Below are 18495 nucleotides of genomic sequence, written 5' to 3'. Positions count from 1 at the left end.
AATAGACATTTTTGCAAAGAGAACATCCAAATGGCCAACATACACATGAAAAGATGCTCACATCACTAATCATCAAAACCACAATGAGATAGCACCTCGTACCTGTTAGGATGACTATCATCAAGAAGACAAGAGACAACAGGTGTTCGTGAGGATGCGGTGAAAAGGGAACCCTTGCATACACTGTTGGTATACTCTTGAGTCATTCCTCCCTCCCACCGTATTCCTGGAAGACTTTATTCCTGGCTTGCTCTCTCCACCCCTCTACTTCTAATGTAATTCTTGGTGATGTTAATATCCACAAAAATAATCTTTCCAATACTTTTGCTTTTTGTTTTCTTCCTCACTTCCAAGGATCTGGATTTTCACCCTACCTTAGTTGCTGTTTCCCACGGTGACCAGTGTTATGACTGGTCATTATCAATAACAACACCACCTCCATAATTTAAATTCAAGCATTCTACTTTTCAATCACAAACTCCTATCTTTCTAGTTCACTCCCTCCAAGACCTTAATTTCAACAAAGCTTCAACCCACTGGGACCCATAATCCATTGTCCCTCATCCAACACTTGTCCTCTATTTCTTACCTGGCTTAAATCCCATGGCACATCATTATATCACTGTCTGACATGTACCCTCAATCCACCTGCCTATTTATTTCCTCACTTGGAAAAAAATCAATTCTATATGCATATGCTCTTTCTTTCTGTTAGCAAGGATGAGGCAGTCCCACTGCTTGGGCAGTAGATCCCCTCTCTTCTCACCCCAGCATTAAAATGTTTCCCTTCTCTCCTGGACCATTCCTACCACTATAAAAACACATTACCATTTCTCTCATGTTAAAAATAAACCCTCTCTTGACCCCACTACTCCTTTCAATGGCCACCTTTTACAGAAATCTCTAAAGACTCATCCATAATTCATTTCTTGTATCTCTAGCCCCTAACCCACTCCAGTCAGGCCTTTGTCCCAACACTAAAACTGCTCTTATCAAGGTCACAAATACTCTGTACATTGCCAGATTTGTCATATCTCACTCTTCATCTTACATAACCTCTCAGCAGCACTGACTCAGTGGTCACTTGCTTTCTGAAGCTCTCTCTTCACTTGGTTTCCATAGCGCCATGACCCCCAGGGCTGTTTCCTACCTCACTGGCTGCTCCTTTTCCCTCTGAGTCCTCAACATTGCCGTTCCCAAGACGCTACCCCAGGACTTCTTTTCTTCTCTTGCTACCTTCATTCCTTTGATGATCTTATTCCATCTCAAGGTTTAAAAAATTTTCTACCCTGATGATTCCCAAATTTATATCTCTAGCAGAACATCTCCCGGAAACACCAGACTAGTATATCCAACTGCCTACTCAACATCTCCATTTGACTGCCCAATGGGCATCTCGAAGTACCATGCCCAAAACCAAACTCCCAATTATCCTCCAAATCCACTCCTATCCTAATCATTCCCATTTTATTAACTGCAACCTCATCAGGCCTATATTTGTATGGGAGTGATTCTCCAAGATTTGTATATAATTGTTCAAAAAGGAGAACTATTTTGATATCTATGTGGTCTTCAGGTCCCTTGGGATTGAAATATAAACTATTTAAGTTGGGGGCTTCCCTGGTGGCGCAGTGGTTGAGAGTCCGCCTGCCGATGCAGGGGACACGGGTTCGGGCCCCGGTCCAGGAAGATCCCACATGCCGCGAAGCGCTTCAGAAAATGATGGCCAGTACCAAGGTGGAGTGTGGACATACTTTTGAGCGTGTAATTTTACTCTTAAGTATGACCCAAAAGAAACGCTTGTACAGGTACATGTATAAGCAAACTCTTAGCAGAGTTCTTAATAGCACCAAAAAAAAGAAAGAACAAAAGAAAGAAAAGAAACAATCCAAACGTCCATCAACAGTAAAATGAGTAAATAAGTTGTGGAATAATTTTACAAGGGACTGTTTGTTACACAGCCCTGAGAATAAATGGACTACAGCTACTACATCTAAGTATCAATATACATGAATATCAAAAACACTATTTTGGGCAAAGAAGGCAAGTCATAAAAGAATACGAACAGCATCTTTCCATTTACATGAAGCTCAAAAACAGGCAAACTAAACAATATATTGTTTATGCACTCATGCATGTCGTGTACAGCCTAAAGAAAACTGAGGATAGTTATAACCTCTGTGTGGGTGGAAGGAGAGAAATACAACTAGGGAGCATATAGGATGCTTCTGCTTGGATTTGATTTCTTAAACTGGGTAGAGAACATGGGTATGTGTGTTATTATTCTTTAAACTGTTGAATCATTTGGTATATTATGTCTGAATATAAGATTAACATCAATGTTTAAATAATAATGACCATTTATTGAACACCTACTTTCTTCCACCCACTGTGAAATAAACTCCTCGACATAATAGATTGAATATTTACCACAACCTTGCATGGCAGTTATTTCCTCCCTATTTTACAGATTAGTGAACAACACAAACTTGTCCTTATGGTTACTGAAAGCCCAGGGCAGGATTTGAACCAGTCTGACCCTGAAGTCTTCTGACCCTGAAGTCTTCTGATATCCCCTTTCTCATAATGTTCGTTATTATTGTGCTGGGAACACTTCCAAGCACTTTCATGCAACCTTCACAAGCACCCGGTTTTGAAGATGAGGGCATCAGGCACACAGAGACAATAAGATTTACCCAAGATGACACAACTGGCAAGTACTGAAGTTGCCTCCCTTTACACTCTAGTGCCTTCCAACTCTAACCTCCTCAATCTCCCTGTAATCCATCTCCCATGCTCTCCTTTCCTTCTGACTAGTGCTCTTCACTCAGGATAATCTCATCACCTCTTAGAACCTTAGACTGCAAACTACCTTCTGCTTTCAGTTTTACTCACTGTTATTACCCCAATCAGTATATCCTCTGCACTACTCCTACTATGGTCTTTCTAAAATGAAATTCTAGCTAGTCCCAGCAACAAGATGGACTGACCTAATGCAGACACCTCACACTATAAATGCAAAGAAATACTGGATAATATATGAGGAAAACAAATTTAATATGCACCCTGGATTGAAGAATGATGCTGAAAATAAAGAGTCCTGTTCCCCTTTCTCACTATAGGCAGGAAAAATTGCAGACAAGTGTTTTTCCCCAGACAAAATAATAATAAAATAACTTTATTCCAAAGATGGATTGGTCCCAGAAGAATACTTCCCATCCTGGTGATTAGGAGTCTCCAAACATAATGGCCAGCTACCTGCCACCATAGGTAAATTTTGTTGGTCTATAAGCTCCAAAGATTTGTCAGTAAGAATCCAGTCAAGAAAAGATACTCCATGTAGCACAGACAGAAAATTTAATACAAGGAGCTAGTTTCAAAGTTGTAAAGTTAAAAAGGAAAGCGGGAATGGTGAGAAAACACCCAAATTAGTAAAAGGAAGCCACTACCATGTGTAGGTCTGAAGGAATAATGGGAGAAGGGGTGTTCCCTGAGGCTTGGTGCCAAGGCCACCAGTCGGAGCAATGTCCGGGAGCCTAAACCAGAAGGGAAATGCAGCACTGTGGCAAACTTTACCTGGAGCTGAAAGAGAAAAGAAGAAACAGTCTAGGTTCTTCCCTCCTCCAGCCAGTGCCTCTCTATGGCTGAAACCAGTCACTAAGACAGTCTGGAAATCTAGTTTGCAGAGTCAGCCACTAGGATGAATCTTAGAGCAAACAGGTAAATGATTGGCCCAAAGAACTCTCCATGATATTTTTATGCCCTATCCTTAAATATGAGCTAAAAAAAAAAAAATGACCCAGCAGGAAAGATAACGCAAAGAATGGGAAAACAAACGTTCTTAAAATGAGAAACAAAACAATTCTCTTCTCAAAAAGACTTGAGATGTTATCGCATCCATGGAACAATAAGATGATGCTATTAAAAAATCAAAACAAAAAAGAAAGCTTAAAAAATGCTAAATCATTGCTGAAATTTAAAAATTTAAATTTGGAAGATTAAACTCTCCCAGGAAATAGAACTCCAGGACAAGGAATTTGACTAACTAGAGTTCTGGAAAAGAAAAAGAAAGAAAACAGGGAAAACAGAGGAAAGAACATTTTCAGAAATAATTTCCTAGAACTGAAAGACACAGGTCTTCAGACTTAAAAGGTCTAGTAAGTGCCCAGCACAAGAGACAAATCACACCTAGGCAATTCTTTGTGAAATTTATCAAGGTAAAGGAAAGCCCCTAAAAGCTTTCATAATATCAACAATAATAGTAATAATTACAACTATAATAACAAAAGTAACCAACAAAAAATGAGAATCACACTGAAAATATATCAAAAGCAGTATATTATCAGAGGCAATTATCAATATCTTCAAAGTTCTGAGGGAAAAATATTTAAGTTATTTAGAACCTAGTTTTTTATATGCAGTTAAACTATCAATCAAATACGATATAAGACTAAAGATATTTTAACCTCATACATTTTACTTAGGAAGTTATTTGGTGATATACTACAGTAAAATAAGAGAACAAAGCAAGAAAGTGGAAGAGAATCAAGAGAAGAAAGATCCCAGGGTGACAGCTGTACATCAGGACAAGAAAATGATCAGTCTGAACTGGAATGGGAGGACAGGCTTTAGAGGGAGGTGGGAGGGATGCAGAAAAGGGAAAATGCCATACATTCGATATTCCTTGAGAGATGGTGACAAGGCAGGCCATGTTAAGGAAAACAGAAATAAAAACATCAACACACAAAATACATACAACTGGTCAAAAAAGGAATGTAATCGTGGTATAATACTTGGCCAGAAAATTAGCAATATTTACTTGTTAAAGTAATGTAAACCCCAGCTATTAATTTTTAACTTTTAGAATCTACCTGTATAAAAAGGACATAGCATCAAGTCTGAAAATGTAAAATTAAAAGCTGAGATGACAAGAGATGAGAGGTGATGGAGAGGGGCCAACTGAAGAGAAAAGCAAGTCCACAAAATCCTCATCCTCACGGCGGGGAGTTGAAAAGATACCTTCCACACTTGTTAAAACAAGAAATAGAGGTGTGAATATATTATTTAAAGATACAAAGGTAGTCAAAGCAATTAAAAATAGTGGTTTAGCTATGTTAGGAAGATGGAAAAGAAAAAGTGGCAGGTATGTGAGCTAAAGTATCACCTATCATAACAGAATATCAAGAGTATATCTACATAGATGAATCTAGAAATAATTTCTATGGTTTTGAGATTATCAGAAGAAACAGCTAAAATAAGAGTATGCTTCTAGAGAGCGGGACTGCCAAGCTGAAGGAACAGAAAAGGTCGATGTTATTTATAAGCCTCTGTAACACTTGAAAGTCTTGCTTCTTATTAGTTTGATAAAATGTACGTGTGAGAGTTGCAAAGGTTTAAGCTACAGAATACCCAGGTACGAATTTTACACCATAGACTAGGATGCAAGAAATTCACATTTTCTCCTCTAATAAAAGTTAACCTGTTCCAAGATCCCATCCTACAGGTGGTCAGGAATTCAACCTCAGTGGTTTGCAAAGACCCTCCCCCCAGGCCCGATGTTGCACAGGCCCTAAGGGCACACGAAGCCTTCAGCAGTCACAGTCTCCCTGGCGTTAGGTCCATCCAGCTGGCTGTCAGTAAGCTCATCATCTAACCCCTCAGCCCTCTAGAGGCAGAAGCAGTAACCCTGTGCACTTCTACCTCATAGAGTGCAAGCCTTTGTTTTTTAAAAAATCAAACGGAATACATTTAATAGAAAATATAAGAATGCACAGTGAAAGGATAAGTACTGTTACCTAACCCTTTCCTTTCTCGTGTGTGTTCATGGACTCCTGTGCGTGTTTTTTTTACTGACCCTGAACAATGCTCCTTACTGACTTCTTTTTCTAAACATCTTGTCCAGTTACAGAGCATTCAGATAATGGCCTAGCTTACAAGCGTAGTTTTGCGACTGCTGGTTCCAACAAAGGCTTAATCTAGTTCAGGTCACCTCAACATTAAGACCTATAATATCGACAGATAAAACATAGATGAGAGAAAGAACCCAAGCCTCCTAGGTACCCTAACTGTGCTGAAACTAATCAGGACAATCGAGGTCAGGTAAAGGCAATACGTGCAGAAGGCCAAAAAAGAAATATTTAGCAAGAGATGAGTTTTCAGGATTTATTACTTTTGCTTTTAGTACAATTTTTAATAATGGCAAATTTAAAGACAATAATGAATCATAAACCATTGAAAAATATGAATCAATGAGTCCAAGTAAAGCAAGTAAATAGAAAATTGAATAAGGCAGGACTCTTGCTCAGAGTAGAATTCTAAGGGCCAGGAGTAGGGGAGTGTCCACTTCTATAAAAGGAGAAGGACTTGAGGATCTCCTGTGCTTTTCAACCTCTACCATTTTTCCTTCTAACTTTATGTGCTTTTAAGGTTATCTGTAAAATCTTTTAAATGAAACATGTTATTACTGAACAACAATGGAATGGGGAAAGACCAATATGTAATAAATATTGAAAATAGTCAACACGTATTTCTTTAAACATATAGCATATAAATACACATATTATTTATGTGTATATATATATAGACACACACACATATACAACTGTAATCGTTAAGTAGATGACTGACCTGGGTTGTAATTCATTCTAGTGAGTTATTGAACCTGAGGACAGTTGCAGAAACCCCCGATTTGTAGCCAACTGTCATAAGTAGGCGTCGTCTGGGGACCCCACTTGCAGTTGGCGTCTGAAGTGGGGCAGTCACATGGGACTGAGGCCTTTACCAGGTGGGATCTGAGGCTACTCGAGACAGCGTTAGGATTGAGTTCAACTGCTGGACACTCAGTTGGTCAGAGAACTGGAGAACTGGGGTGGAAAAATGACACATACTTGGTGTTAAAAGAAAACCATTACAGATCCAGGGAGTGCCCCTGAACTGAAGGCCAGCTTTGGTGGGGTGGGGACACTTTCAGATAACCTAGAGTCTCCTCTGAATACGCCAGATCACAGAAAAGCAACACTAAGAGACACCTGAGAAATCGCCTCTATTCTTCACAGAGACTAAACAGGTAGAGAGTCGTGCACAATTTTTAGATGTCTTGAGGTGACTATTTTGCAGCTTCCTAAAACGACTAATCATGCGTTTTCTATTGCCTACAGTGGATGTAATTCTTTCTACCCCAGGCTGATTAGGGAAGTGGTCAGAATAAACTACCAATAGGACTTTCTGCATCCTCTTTATACAGCCACACTTGGGAGGTTACACACGTTCTTCTCGCTTCTTAAGAAGGCATACCTGGGCTTCCCTGGTGGCGCAGTGGTTGACAGTCCGCCTGCCAATGCAGGGGACACGGGTTCGTGACCCGTTCCGGGAAGATCCCACATGCCGCGGAGCAGCTGGGTCCCTGAGCCATGGTCGCTGAGCCTGCGCGTCCGGAGCCTGTGCTCCGCAACGGGAGAGGCCACAACAGTGAGAGGCCCGCGTACCGCAAAAAAAAAAAATGGCAAGCTCCATTAGAACCTCAAGATCATGAGATAGGCATATACATTACTATAATAGTGGTTAGGGAGTGAGAGATGCTACAGGTAGAATAAGCCTTACAAAACTGCATCCACAGAATCTAGAAAATCTGCCACAAGACTTCTAGAGCACACTATGACATGCGTAACTTGCAGTAGATCCCAGCTGCTGTTAAGCAGGAGTTTTCCAATATGAGGTGCACCCTTTAAACATGAAGCACCATGGTGCCTCCCGTACTCAGGTGAAACTAAGTACCCTTCCTTCCAGGCAGATAAATGGGAGACAGATGCCCCAAGAGGGACAGAGTCTGGAGCAAAGCACTGCTTTCCAGCAGTAACAAAGACACTGAAATAGAAACAGGGCTTTACTTCCTACCCTTTCCTATCAAGACCCTGCCATCCTGTCTGGACCATTAACTCCCTCCCTCTTCGACGTGTCTTTCTGTTGTTAACAGCAGGTTTTAGTCTAGGTGGCCAAGCACTTGGTTGTAAGGTGTAGGGGTTCATGGAAATGCCAGAACTGCCACAAGGGCATTAGTATGTTTTGCTGCAGGTATTAAGACACCAGAAAATTATCAAGAGCTTTAAAACCTTGCCACTGAAAGTGTGTTCTGTGTACCGGGAGCATCAGCAGGGAGACAGAAATGCAGACTCTCAGGCCCACCCAGACCTGCTCACTCAACACTCTTCAGGCTGGGAAGAAACTCCCTCAGGTGATTCTTAAACTTGCTGAAGTTTAAGAAGTATTGTTTTACAAAACAAACACACTAGCATATCTTAGATATACTAGGGGTATGGTTAGTAAGAAAAATCTAGTTATTTATTCTTTCCTATTTAAGAATTCAATTGTTGAGTGTGAAGGTTATTCTGTTTTATCACCACAATCCTTGGTCAGCCCTCACTTCACATTTATAAATACAAAATATTTACGTCATGCCTTACCTACCCATGTGTCAGGAACCAGTAAGTCAGAAAAATAAAAAATGAGCTGCACAAATGTAGGCTATAGAGATTCATAATTATCTTACATCAAGTCAATATTTATGTACAGATTTTATCCTACAAGAAAATACACACATTTGCCAGAAGCAAGTCTGACATTTTAGCAAGTGTACATTTTAGATTTCTACCATAAGTACTCAATACATATGTGTATATATGTAAACATGTATATATGTGTATAGACACACTATATATGAGTGCTTGTGTAAACATAGAGACAAACATACATATGCACACATGCACGTAAACACACACACTTCTGGCCTTTAAGGAGCTACATAACTATCAAATGTAGCTATATGGTCTTCTTAAGAGCAGAGATGGCCAAGGCTTTATTTCCTTGAAGACATCAATTCATTCAAGACTGAAAACAGTTATCAGTATTTCAAAAATAGGCAGAAAATCTGTTATCATCACTATGAAAACAGACTTTGCTCTCTGAACCATGGATCCCAAAACTGAGGAATACTGCCAAACAATACCAGTTAGACACCTGTCTACCTTACTTGCTAAGAATCAGAGGACACCTACCAAATGTGTGCTGCTATACAATTTTTTTTAAAAATATTAGAACTTGAGAAATAAAGTTCAATAACTAAACACTGAATGAACAGATTAATAGTTTTATAAATAAAACTAAGAATAGACTGTCTCAATTTTATACCAGTATTTTTTTTAAAAGGGAAAGAAGACAAGGCACCTTTTCATCTCACATTTAATTATCAAAAAAATTCTTTAAAATATTTAGAACTCCAATGTTTATGACAGTATAACAAATTATAGTTTACCTGAAGAGGAGCTCTCACTTTAAAGTTTTTAACCATGATTTTCAGGAAGCTATTTCAAGTAGCACATAAACTTGTATATAGGTCTGACTACCTACTTACACCTTTAGTGTTTAGGGACAAAACTCCTACCCCAACTTCAAGCTCTCTCTCACTATCTCTACCATCCTTTACTTGCTGTTTCTTCCTCCATGATGGCAAAACACTGATCTGATAGAGGAGTACTCAGAAAGTGCAATATTCCACTGTGCCCTTTAATTTCTCCTGTAAACCAAAATATAAAGGATTGAAGGAAGGAAAGAAGGGAAGAAGGGAAAAGAACCCATTACTTTTTAACCACTAAAATTTGACAAATATCTGTGATGGGAAAAAGAGAAATTTGTCAATTTTGAAATTATTTTAATTTACAAATAGAAAACATCTTGGAAGAAAAAAATGAAAGAAAAACACAAAACATATAGGCAAATTTTTAGTCCATGAGCGTCTCAAATCCTCACTTGTTCACCAATCCCCAAGATGAAAAACACTTTTCTAAAAAGGTATTCAGCCACCACTGTAAAAGAAAAAAAGATGGTCAATTTTGAGTGTACATAAGATTTCAATAAGAAGAAAAATTTGAAATGCAATATGCTGTAATTTTACGGAACCAAAACCAGTTATTTGAGAACCACGCCTACGTTACTCCAAAATAGCACAAAAGGGAAGAAACTGAACTTTAAAATCTTGGAACTGAAAAGGTCCTTACAGAGGACGTGGCTGCTGGAACAGGCTTAATCTGTTAACCCTCAGAATCCTCATTTGGAAAACATGCTTAACAGTCTAGCATAACATCTTTCTCAACAAGACGAAAAATATGAATTACATAACAGGGCGGTTAGTTGAAAACTTTTTCAATTTGATGTACAATCAGCCATTTGAAAATCAAGAGTGCAGAGTAGTATGCTGGTTCTCAACCACTATATCTTCCCATAATCACTCAAAAACCTGGATTAATAATGAAAATAAAAATCACCTTTTCTACAGAAGACCTTCCAAGTTTCAAAAGCATAAACATTAAAACTGTATACTGAGATATACATTTTAAAACTGTGATGTTAAAGAAAGAGAATAATTCCAGTACTAGATGAAAGTTATACTCCTAAAAGAAACACTCCTGCATCTATACTTTAACGTGAAGTGCTTTAAGTGCTTATATCATTAAACTGTATTGCTGCAACTAAAATACCCACAACTATAAAACTCCTTTAAATTATAACCCTGTGGATATTAATTTTGACTGCTGTAATTGTATAGAAGAAAAAATTTCATCATAAGGAAAAACGTGATAATTCAGCCTAGTGAAAGAGAAGCTTGTGTTTATACTTCACTTGCTACTGCCTCAAAATGATTTAAACAGTGATTTATGCTCTTTCAAGTAGGAAAAAAAGATTTTTTAGTTTTACAGCTGTCATGGCGTATCATGAAGAAACTTAAAGTTTTCTGATAGCTTTTCTCACAAAATGTTTTATTTGGCCTTCATTTTAATGTAAAAACTATTTAGAGATATATTTTTTTAACTCTTTAAACACTGAAAACAATTGTGTTACTAGAAAACTTTTCTAAGCAACTAGCTTCCAAAAGGTCATAGTTCAACAATCTCTGACCAGCAAGGTTGGCAAAAGGTATATTGTGCCTGCTGCAGAAATAAGAATTAAGAGAAAACAAATTTTTCTTTAATTTTCTTTTTTTTATTAGTTGGTCAGAGTTTGAATGCAAGCCAAGGTTTCTAAGAGGAAAAAAAAAGCAAAGAGCAAGCATAAAAGTAAGGACATATTGTTTTTCTTCTCTGACTTGCTACCTGTAAGTTTCCCTGTGCCCTTCATTCTGGCAAAAATTAAAATTCATCTCAGTCAGGAAACACACACAGCATAGCACCTGTATAGTCTAGTGAGACCAAGGCAAAAGACCACTGATAACGTGCATTTTCCATGTAAAAGACAAGTTCATTCAATGGATTTTTTATACTAAATAATGATAATTAATCCTTGAATCTAAGCACACTAATACCACATGCTGATTAATTATCCAGTGACAAATAATATTTACATTTTACTGGACGGAATCAACCTAACAGAAATAGCCTTGGCCGGTGAATAAATGGATCCTTTTTTCTCAACAATTCAAATTATTACTGAACGTTTGTTAACTCCCTTGCCTTTTTTTTTTAACATCTTTATTGGAGTATAATTGCTTTACAATGGTGTGTTAATTTCTGCTTTATAACGAAGTGAATCAGTTATACATATACATATGTTCCCATATCCCCTCCCTCTTGCATCTCCCTCCCTCCCACCCTCCCTATCCCACCCACCCAGGTGGTCACAAAGCACCAAGCTGATCTCCCTAAAATAGACAGCTAGTGGGAAGGGAGAAAACAAATCTTTAACACTTGTTTCAAAGACCTGTTGGGAACAACTGGACTAATGAATCTCCATCCCGAAAGGGTGTGCTAAGAGTGCACTGTCCTAAAAGGTACTTTAGGTCACAACTCAGATCATGAAATAAAAGATGTCTGAACACAAAACTAGGATAAATAACAATGATGAACAGGTTAAAAATGCAAAAGTCTTCCATAACGGAATCTAGCAAAAAGGAATTTAACAAGGGGTAATGTTCCATTCTTAGGCTAAAAACAAACCACACCAACTATGTAAACCCAGGATAAAGGAAGTTTATTGTAGCCGTTATCTGTGAGAAACTGAAGATTTTAGCCTTTAGCAAGAAAACATCCACAGTAAGCACTGGATTCTAAACACTAGATTTTAAGAGGGCTTAACGAAATGCAAACTGGAGCCTGAAGTGAGGCGCCTGACTCAGGATGAGTAGTGGTCTGAAACTGAGCCGGAATGAGAGATGGCCTATACAATGGTTAAGAACACAGGCTCCCAAGCCTGGGTTTCACATGCTGCTTTACCACTTATAGGCATGCGACGTACTTCCTTACTCTCCATGCCTCAGTTTCTTCATCTATAAAATGGAAATAATAATACTGCTACCTCACACAATTGTCATGAGGGTTAAAAGAGTCAGCTCACATTAAGCTGTGTGTCCTCAGCACACAGCAAGTGCTCAATAAATGTTAGCAATTATTATTACCATCATGATCCTTAGAAAAAGGTTAAGAATCTGCCGTTGTTCACTTAATTCAACACGTACTCAAGTGTTTTCAACGTGTACAAGAATACACTGGACTAGGTTCTGTAGTGTATACACACACACAAACTACAGAATATATATATATATATATACAGTTACGTATTAATATTACCTTACCAATTAATTAAACTTCATAACAATTTAAAGAAATAACTGTCAGTTATACCTGACAATGGACTGGGGAGTAGGAGAGCAGAAGCACTGAGCTTATGTCACAGACTCCACCCTACCTCCTCTGTTTACTGACTAGGTAGGGGCTGTAGCCCAGAGACACTGAGCTCAGGTTTCCTAATTCTACTTCAGGATTCGCTCCGTGATTCCACTATTCCAGAAATGGCATTCCTCACTAGGAATATAATAGAGATTTCTGAACTGATGGAGGAGGTTTGAGAGACTTGGTCCTTTCCAGGTCTAACTTTCTGTGATCCTAAAATACCCCTTTGTGGCATGTCTGCATAATAGCTATGAAAACCTACTTAAGAAAGCCACCTGACAATACTCATCCAGTCTCGTCATTTAAAAGACAACTTCCACCAGCATCCATAATAAAATATCTAGTACTTAAAGAGACTTATAGTTTACAAAGCATCCCCACCCCATAAAATAAGTCTAAAAGGCTTCTCTCATGATTATCTCACTGGCAGGTAAGGCTCAGAGATCAGGTGAATACAAAATCACAGAGCAAATAAGTACTGCAACTCATACTAACTCTTTACACCAAACAAAATGGCCTAAAACTGACTGCTCTAATTGCACACTGCCATAAGGTGTTCCCAACAACTTGTAATGAATCTTGTAATGAATCTGAAAAGCAAAAGCATTTAGAATAGAATAAAGTAATCCCAGTGTTCCTCTGTCTTTTCTCCTCCTAATATACCTAAAAATATATTAGTATCAATGGCTCATTACAATAACCACAACTTCCATTTAGGTTCTTACCCAAATTATTTTTTAGGGTTTTACATGACCTAAGTCATTAATCTTTCCATAGCCCTAGTTAAGAACCATTATCCTTACTGAATAAACTGGGCACAGAGGAGCTAAGCAAGCTGTCCAAGGTCATGACAACTATTAAGTAACAAGAAAGAGAATCTAAACCTAAGCAACCTGGTCCAGAGTTTGAACTCTATTGCTGTAGTGATTCTCAGATGGGGAGTATTTTCTCTGTGCCTTAAAATTCTTGTGGACAAGTTAATATATTGCAGAAAGAGGACTTGGATTTGAATATTGGTCCTGTCACTGAATACTTGTTTTGTCTCATACTGAGTGCCTTTAACTCACTTCCTTGATCCTTTAAAATTTTACTTATTAAAAAATTAGTGCCTATCTCACAGAGTAGCTATAAAAATTATATAAGATTTAAAGTCACTTTGAATTATCTGGTACTCAGTAAACAGCAGTAGACTGTACCAACATTAAAAAGTGAAGAAACATATCTGTGTATTAACGAAATAGCAGGCTGTTAACTCAAATGGTTTGCATTTTCATTCTATCCTAGATATTGTCTATTTCATAAAGTTTACTTACACAATGATGTTATTAATAGGAATATGGATCAATTTCACAAAAAAGCCAATGAATCCCATTATAGCAAATCCTATTGCAGTTGCCATGGCAATCTTCTGGAATTCTGGATTTAAAAACACAAAATTTACATTATTTTTTGCATTGTCACTGCAAGTATAGGGGGAAAAAATTAGCACTGACATAAACTTACTGATGTACATTTCTCCTGATAATAAGTACATAATTTTACATAAAACATGACAGTATTAATAGTAAATAAGGTATTTGACAGATTTTTTAACTTTCATATTTTATTGATATTTACTGATATATAAAAATAAACTGCATGTTCAGGCTAGTGATTCCATCAACCAACAGTGACATATATATCTTCCTAGCAAATGACCAGAATACCAAAAAGAAATGAAACATGGACAAAATACACAGTATCTGTCTTAAAAACTTTGTAACATTGCTAAAAGTATTAATTATAAAAGCACAGAACATAACTTTTTATAAATAATAGGTCAACAGTCTTTGATATTATAATGAAGCCAAAAATAAGGCTTGAAAAACCGAACTGGGTTGAGCACAATTTTATGTAAAGGTCCCAGACCCTGGTAATATTTCCATTTAATGTTATTTCCTCAGGGAAGCTCTCCCTGACCTCCTGACTTGGTCAGTCCTCCTATTACATGCTATCAAATATTCCTCTATTTACCTTCCATAATACTTACCATAGCAGTAATTAAAAATTGTAATTGTCATTATTTATGACTATCTTCTCTCAAAGAATCTAAGGTCCATAAAAGCAAGGACTGCTCCCTATTGTATATTTTTATATATTATGCTATATATGTATTATAATGCATCATATTATAGTCTCTATTATATTCCCACCTCCTAACTCAGGCAGCAGTCAATAAATGAACAGAAGCAGACAAATTGTGGTACACCTTTTAACACATGAATTGTGATAAATAAGAAGTTAAACTTCCTAGGTTGGCACCAACTATGCTGTTGATTTCACGTTAAGGCCTTTTTTGCTTGGGGGAGGCTTGGGGAGGGAGTGGCACCACAGGAAGAGCTCCAAAAGATTTTCCAGAGTAGAAATGTGAAAGATACTAAAAACTCTCAAGTCATTAAATACGACTAAGGCAAAAGCAACATGGAAAATAAGGCTGTAACAAATAACCTTATACGATGTGAAAATACACATAAGAGAAAAATTTATGAGGTGTGTAAAAAGTATACAAAATTTAGAAAAAATAACAATGTTAAAAAGCAATAAAGCAAAATAAATCAATAAAAATGTTGATGAAAGAATTGCAACAATTATTAAACAGGAAGACATTAATCAAATAAAGGGCTTAGAGAATGCAAAGATTTAATTTTTTTCTCTCATTCCAAAGCTATTTATTACCTTTTCTATCCGGTTTGGTGCATCTTTTAACCAGCCGAATTGAGTCCTTCACAAACTGCCGACTTGGCTCAACGAACTGCATTACCTGATCCATGATGCCTATTTAAAAAACAAAAAAGATACTCACTGATGTTATTTATTATAGAGCAAGGACTTGTTGAGTTATATCAAAATGTGAATGAGACCAGCCTGATACGGGTGGGTCGATATCATCTCACAAAAAAAAAAAAAAAAAAAAACAGACTCCAAGAGTAAATTGACATTATTTTTTGCAATCTCCAGCCAATCATCAAAACAAAGGCAATAAGAAAACCACAGGTTTTCCCGTGTTCTTATCACTGACAAAGGACGCAAGCTCTTAATATAAAAGGGCTCTCACTACGAAAAGTCTAATAAGCACTTGACAACAGATCCGCTCCTCACCCACCCTGCAGTCCTCCCACTGCTCCTGCTGAGGAATCAACAGGGTTGGGACCCAACAAATATTTGCTATATTTTATTTTAAACTCCCCAGACCCCAGTGTCCCGTGCAGTGAATGCTAACTGTGATGCTTCAAGGGCCTAGAGTAGAGGTAAATGTGGACTTCCATCTGACTGTTCCAAACCATGGCCACACAACATTTTAAGAAAAGAGTTTCTCTGCATGGGGCAGATCATCTGTACAATTTTCAAAACCACAAAAACTGGCTAAACCAAGACCCAGACTCTCAGAAGCTATCCGCTGAAGTCTGAACCTTTAGGTCTGGACACACCTTTTAAGGAAAAGGGCTATATGTATGTTACCGATGGGCTCTCTTGTGGAACCCGTCACACAGTAGAAATGTCATCCAACCTTGGCTCTGACAGTCACTGGTACAACAGCCAATGAAGCCGATTCGCTACTTGGACTTTACTGTATTTCAGGTGCTTACAACCGTGGCCAGGCACCCAGATACTCGATAAGCTTTTGTTGAGCTAATGCCACCCGCAAGACGTAGTGGTTCAAATCCCTTTCTATGAAATGCAGCCTCTCTAAGCCCCGGGTTCCTCACCCAGGAACACTGAAAGGACGTCCGGAATTCTATAAACGTCCCGGGCCACGTGTGCTGGGCCCCTGCAACACACAGGTAGTAACGCCTGTTTCCTTAGTCTTGCACTTAACTCTGTTCTGCAAATCCACTGAGCCTAAACTTTACAGATACCGTGATAAATGCGAAGAGTCCTTTCAGGAAAAAAAAAACACACAAAAAAACCCGTGCAACACCCGAAACACTGCACTGAACGTCAGGGGAGGGGATCCAATAACCCACTATGGCCTCCTGATCCAGACTCTAGATCAACCCTTTCACCCTCACAGCACAGGGAGAAGCTCCCCGAGACACGCTCCACACACACGGCCCCAAAGCCAACACCTAAGAGACCCTCCGTGACCACAGCACCGAGACGGCGGAAGTGTTCCCAGCAAGGTGGCCGAGCCCGCGCGGCCGCAAAGCCGGCCCCGAAGGACAGAGGCCCTGGAAGCCTTTCTCCATCGGGTACGCGGGCCGCGGCCCCGGGTCTGCTTCCCCCGACGCCGTGCGGGCAGCCGGCGGACGGTCGGCGGACTCGCCCACGTCCGCCACCTCCGCGAGTGACCAAACGGTAGCCCGGAGCCCCCGCCAGACACAGCCTCACCTGCCCGCCGTCCGCTGGCCAAGTCCAAGACACGTAGCACAACAGCCGACACACAAAGGCCGACCGGAACCGGAAACCGCCTACTGCCCGCCCACCCCTCCGTTCATTGGTCCTTCGGGAAGACGTCGGCGCGCAGGCGCAGGCCGACGTGCGTCTCGGCCCCGCTTCCGGAACGGGCTCGCGGAGTGCGAGTCTATGGCGTCGGCGACGGCCTGGGTAGTTCCGTGGAGAGCGTGGGGAGTGGCGTGGGCCCCTGCGCGGCGTGGGCGGGGCGTGCTCCCCGCCGCGCTCCTCACCCGAACTCCCTAGCTGGGTCAACTCTGCTGGACCGGTCCGGACGACAGGCTCTGATAGGCTTCGTCTTGGGCGGTGACCTCTTGACTGCCCGTCCCTTTGTACGTATTTAATTGTAGTCGTCAACAGTGAACCTTATAAGCAACATAGTGTTTTGTGACCGACCTCCCTCGAAACGGTCTCCCACCCGCAAAACCTGGCCTTCCTCTGTGTCCATCTTTGGAACTCCCCAGGAATTGAGGCCATGATCTGGGTTTGCCGTGGGGACATGGTACAGGGTATACGTGTTATCCGACTACGGGTTTTGCTGAGACTATTATGAACCCAGACATTTGGTGCTAAATGGTGCTGTGATGTTACGTTTTTGGAATGAATCAGTGTGTCCTCGATTATTTATCAAGCACCTAAGGTGTATAACGCTTTACTAGGTGCTATGAATGAGCCAGATATGTCATGCCCTCTTATTACGGTCTAGTAAGGGAATTTACAGGGGAGGGAAGGGAACAGACAAGAAAGCAAAATATACGTTAGTAAAAATACTGTATGGCAAATAAAAAGTGTGTTGTGAAGAGAGAAAAAAATAAAGGGCGGTGGGATAAAGACAGCATTCCTTTGGATGATCACTGTAGGACTCTAAGGCCACGTCACCTGAGCTAAAGGCCTAGGGGTGAAGACTTATTTAAACACCCCAATCTGTCCAGAATTTTAAAATTCTTAAAACTAAGGCCAAGTACCCATGTGAACTTTACAATACGTATGGACCACCTGCAGTACAGTGTATGAAAACTGTTAAAAACGTAAATTCCTGACCTCTAACCCACTGAATCAGAATATTTAGTCATTTAGGGATTAGAAACCTACATTTTTTTTAAACTTAGCAGGAACGTTTAGGTACTGAAGATCACAGCACTGAGGGTTCTAACCTCACTCTGAACTCAGCTCTATCAGCTGCTCCTGAGTTACATTTATTCCTCTGGTACCCTTGTCATGCTCCATTGTTAGGCAGAGAGAAGAAGTATGTTTTACAGACCTCTGGGCTTTGGAAAAGTTTTTACTCTGCTTCATTCCCAACACATCCTGTAGTCAAATATTCTGTGCAATAACTATTAACAGGCTCCAG

At 39.5% G+C, this 18495-nt stretch overlaps 1 protein-coding gene and 1 long non-coding RNA gene across 14 annotated transcripts in view; one reads left to right on the top strand and one right to left on the bottom strand.

The window, feature by feature from the left end:
- Positions 1–9682: 9682 nt before the first annotated feature.
- On the bottom strand, positions 9683–17198 carry SEC61G (SEC61 translocon subunit gamma). The gene is made up of 4 exons (XM_060156223.1): positions 17082–17198; positions 15429–15527; positions 14027–14129; positions 9683–9857 (listed from the first exon to the last, which is right to left on the bottom strand). The coding sequence occupies exons 2-4, from the start codon at positions 15520–15522 to the stop codon at positions 9848–9850; spliced, it is 207 nt and encodes a 68-aa protein (XP_060012206.1). The 5' UTR covers positions 15523–15527; positions 17082–17198; the 3' UTR covers positions 9683–9847.
- Positions 17199–17241: 43 nt separating this feature from the next.
- Positions 17242–18495, top strand: part of LOC132524905 (uncharacterized) — a 133188-nt gene continuing 131934 nt past the window's right edge. For all 13 annotated transcript variants that reach the window (XR_009542098.1, XR_009542101.1, XR_009542097.1 and 10 more), the window contains exon 1: positions 17242–17476. This is a non-coding gene — a long non-coding RNA (uncharacterized LOC132524905). The remainder of the gene's footprint in view (positions 17477–18495) is intronic.

The sequence above is a fragment of the Lagenorhynchus albirostris genome, chromosome 8 (assembly GCF_949774975.1).
Source record: "Lagenorhynchus albirostris chromosome 8, mLagAlb1.1, whole genome shotgun sequence".
Lineage (NCBI taxonomy): Eukaryota > Metazoa > Chordata > Mammalia > Artiodactyla > Delphinidae > Lagenorhynchus > Lagenorhynchus albirostris.
The sequence above is the reverse complement of the archived record's forward strand: the minus strand, read 5'-3'. Positions and strand labels throughout refer to the sequence as shown.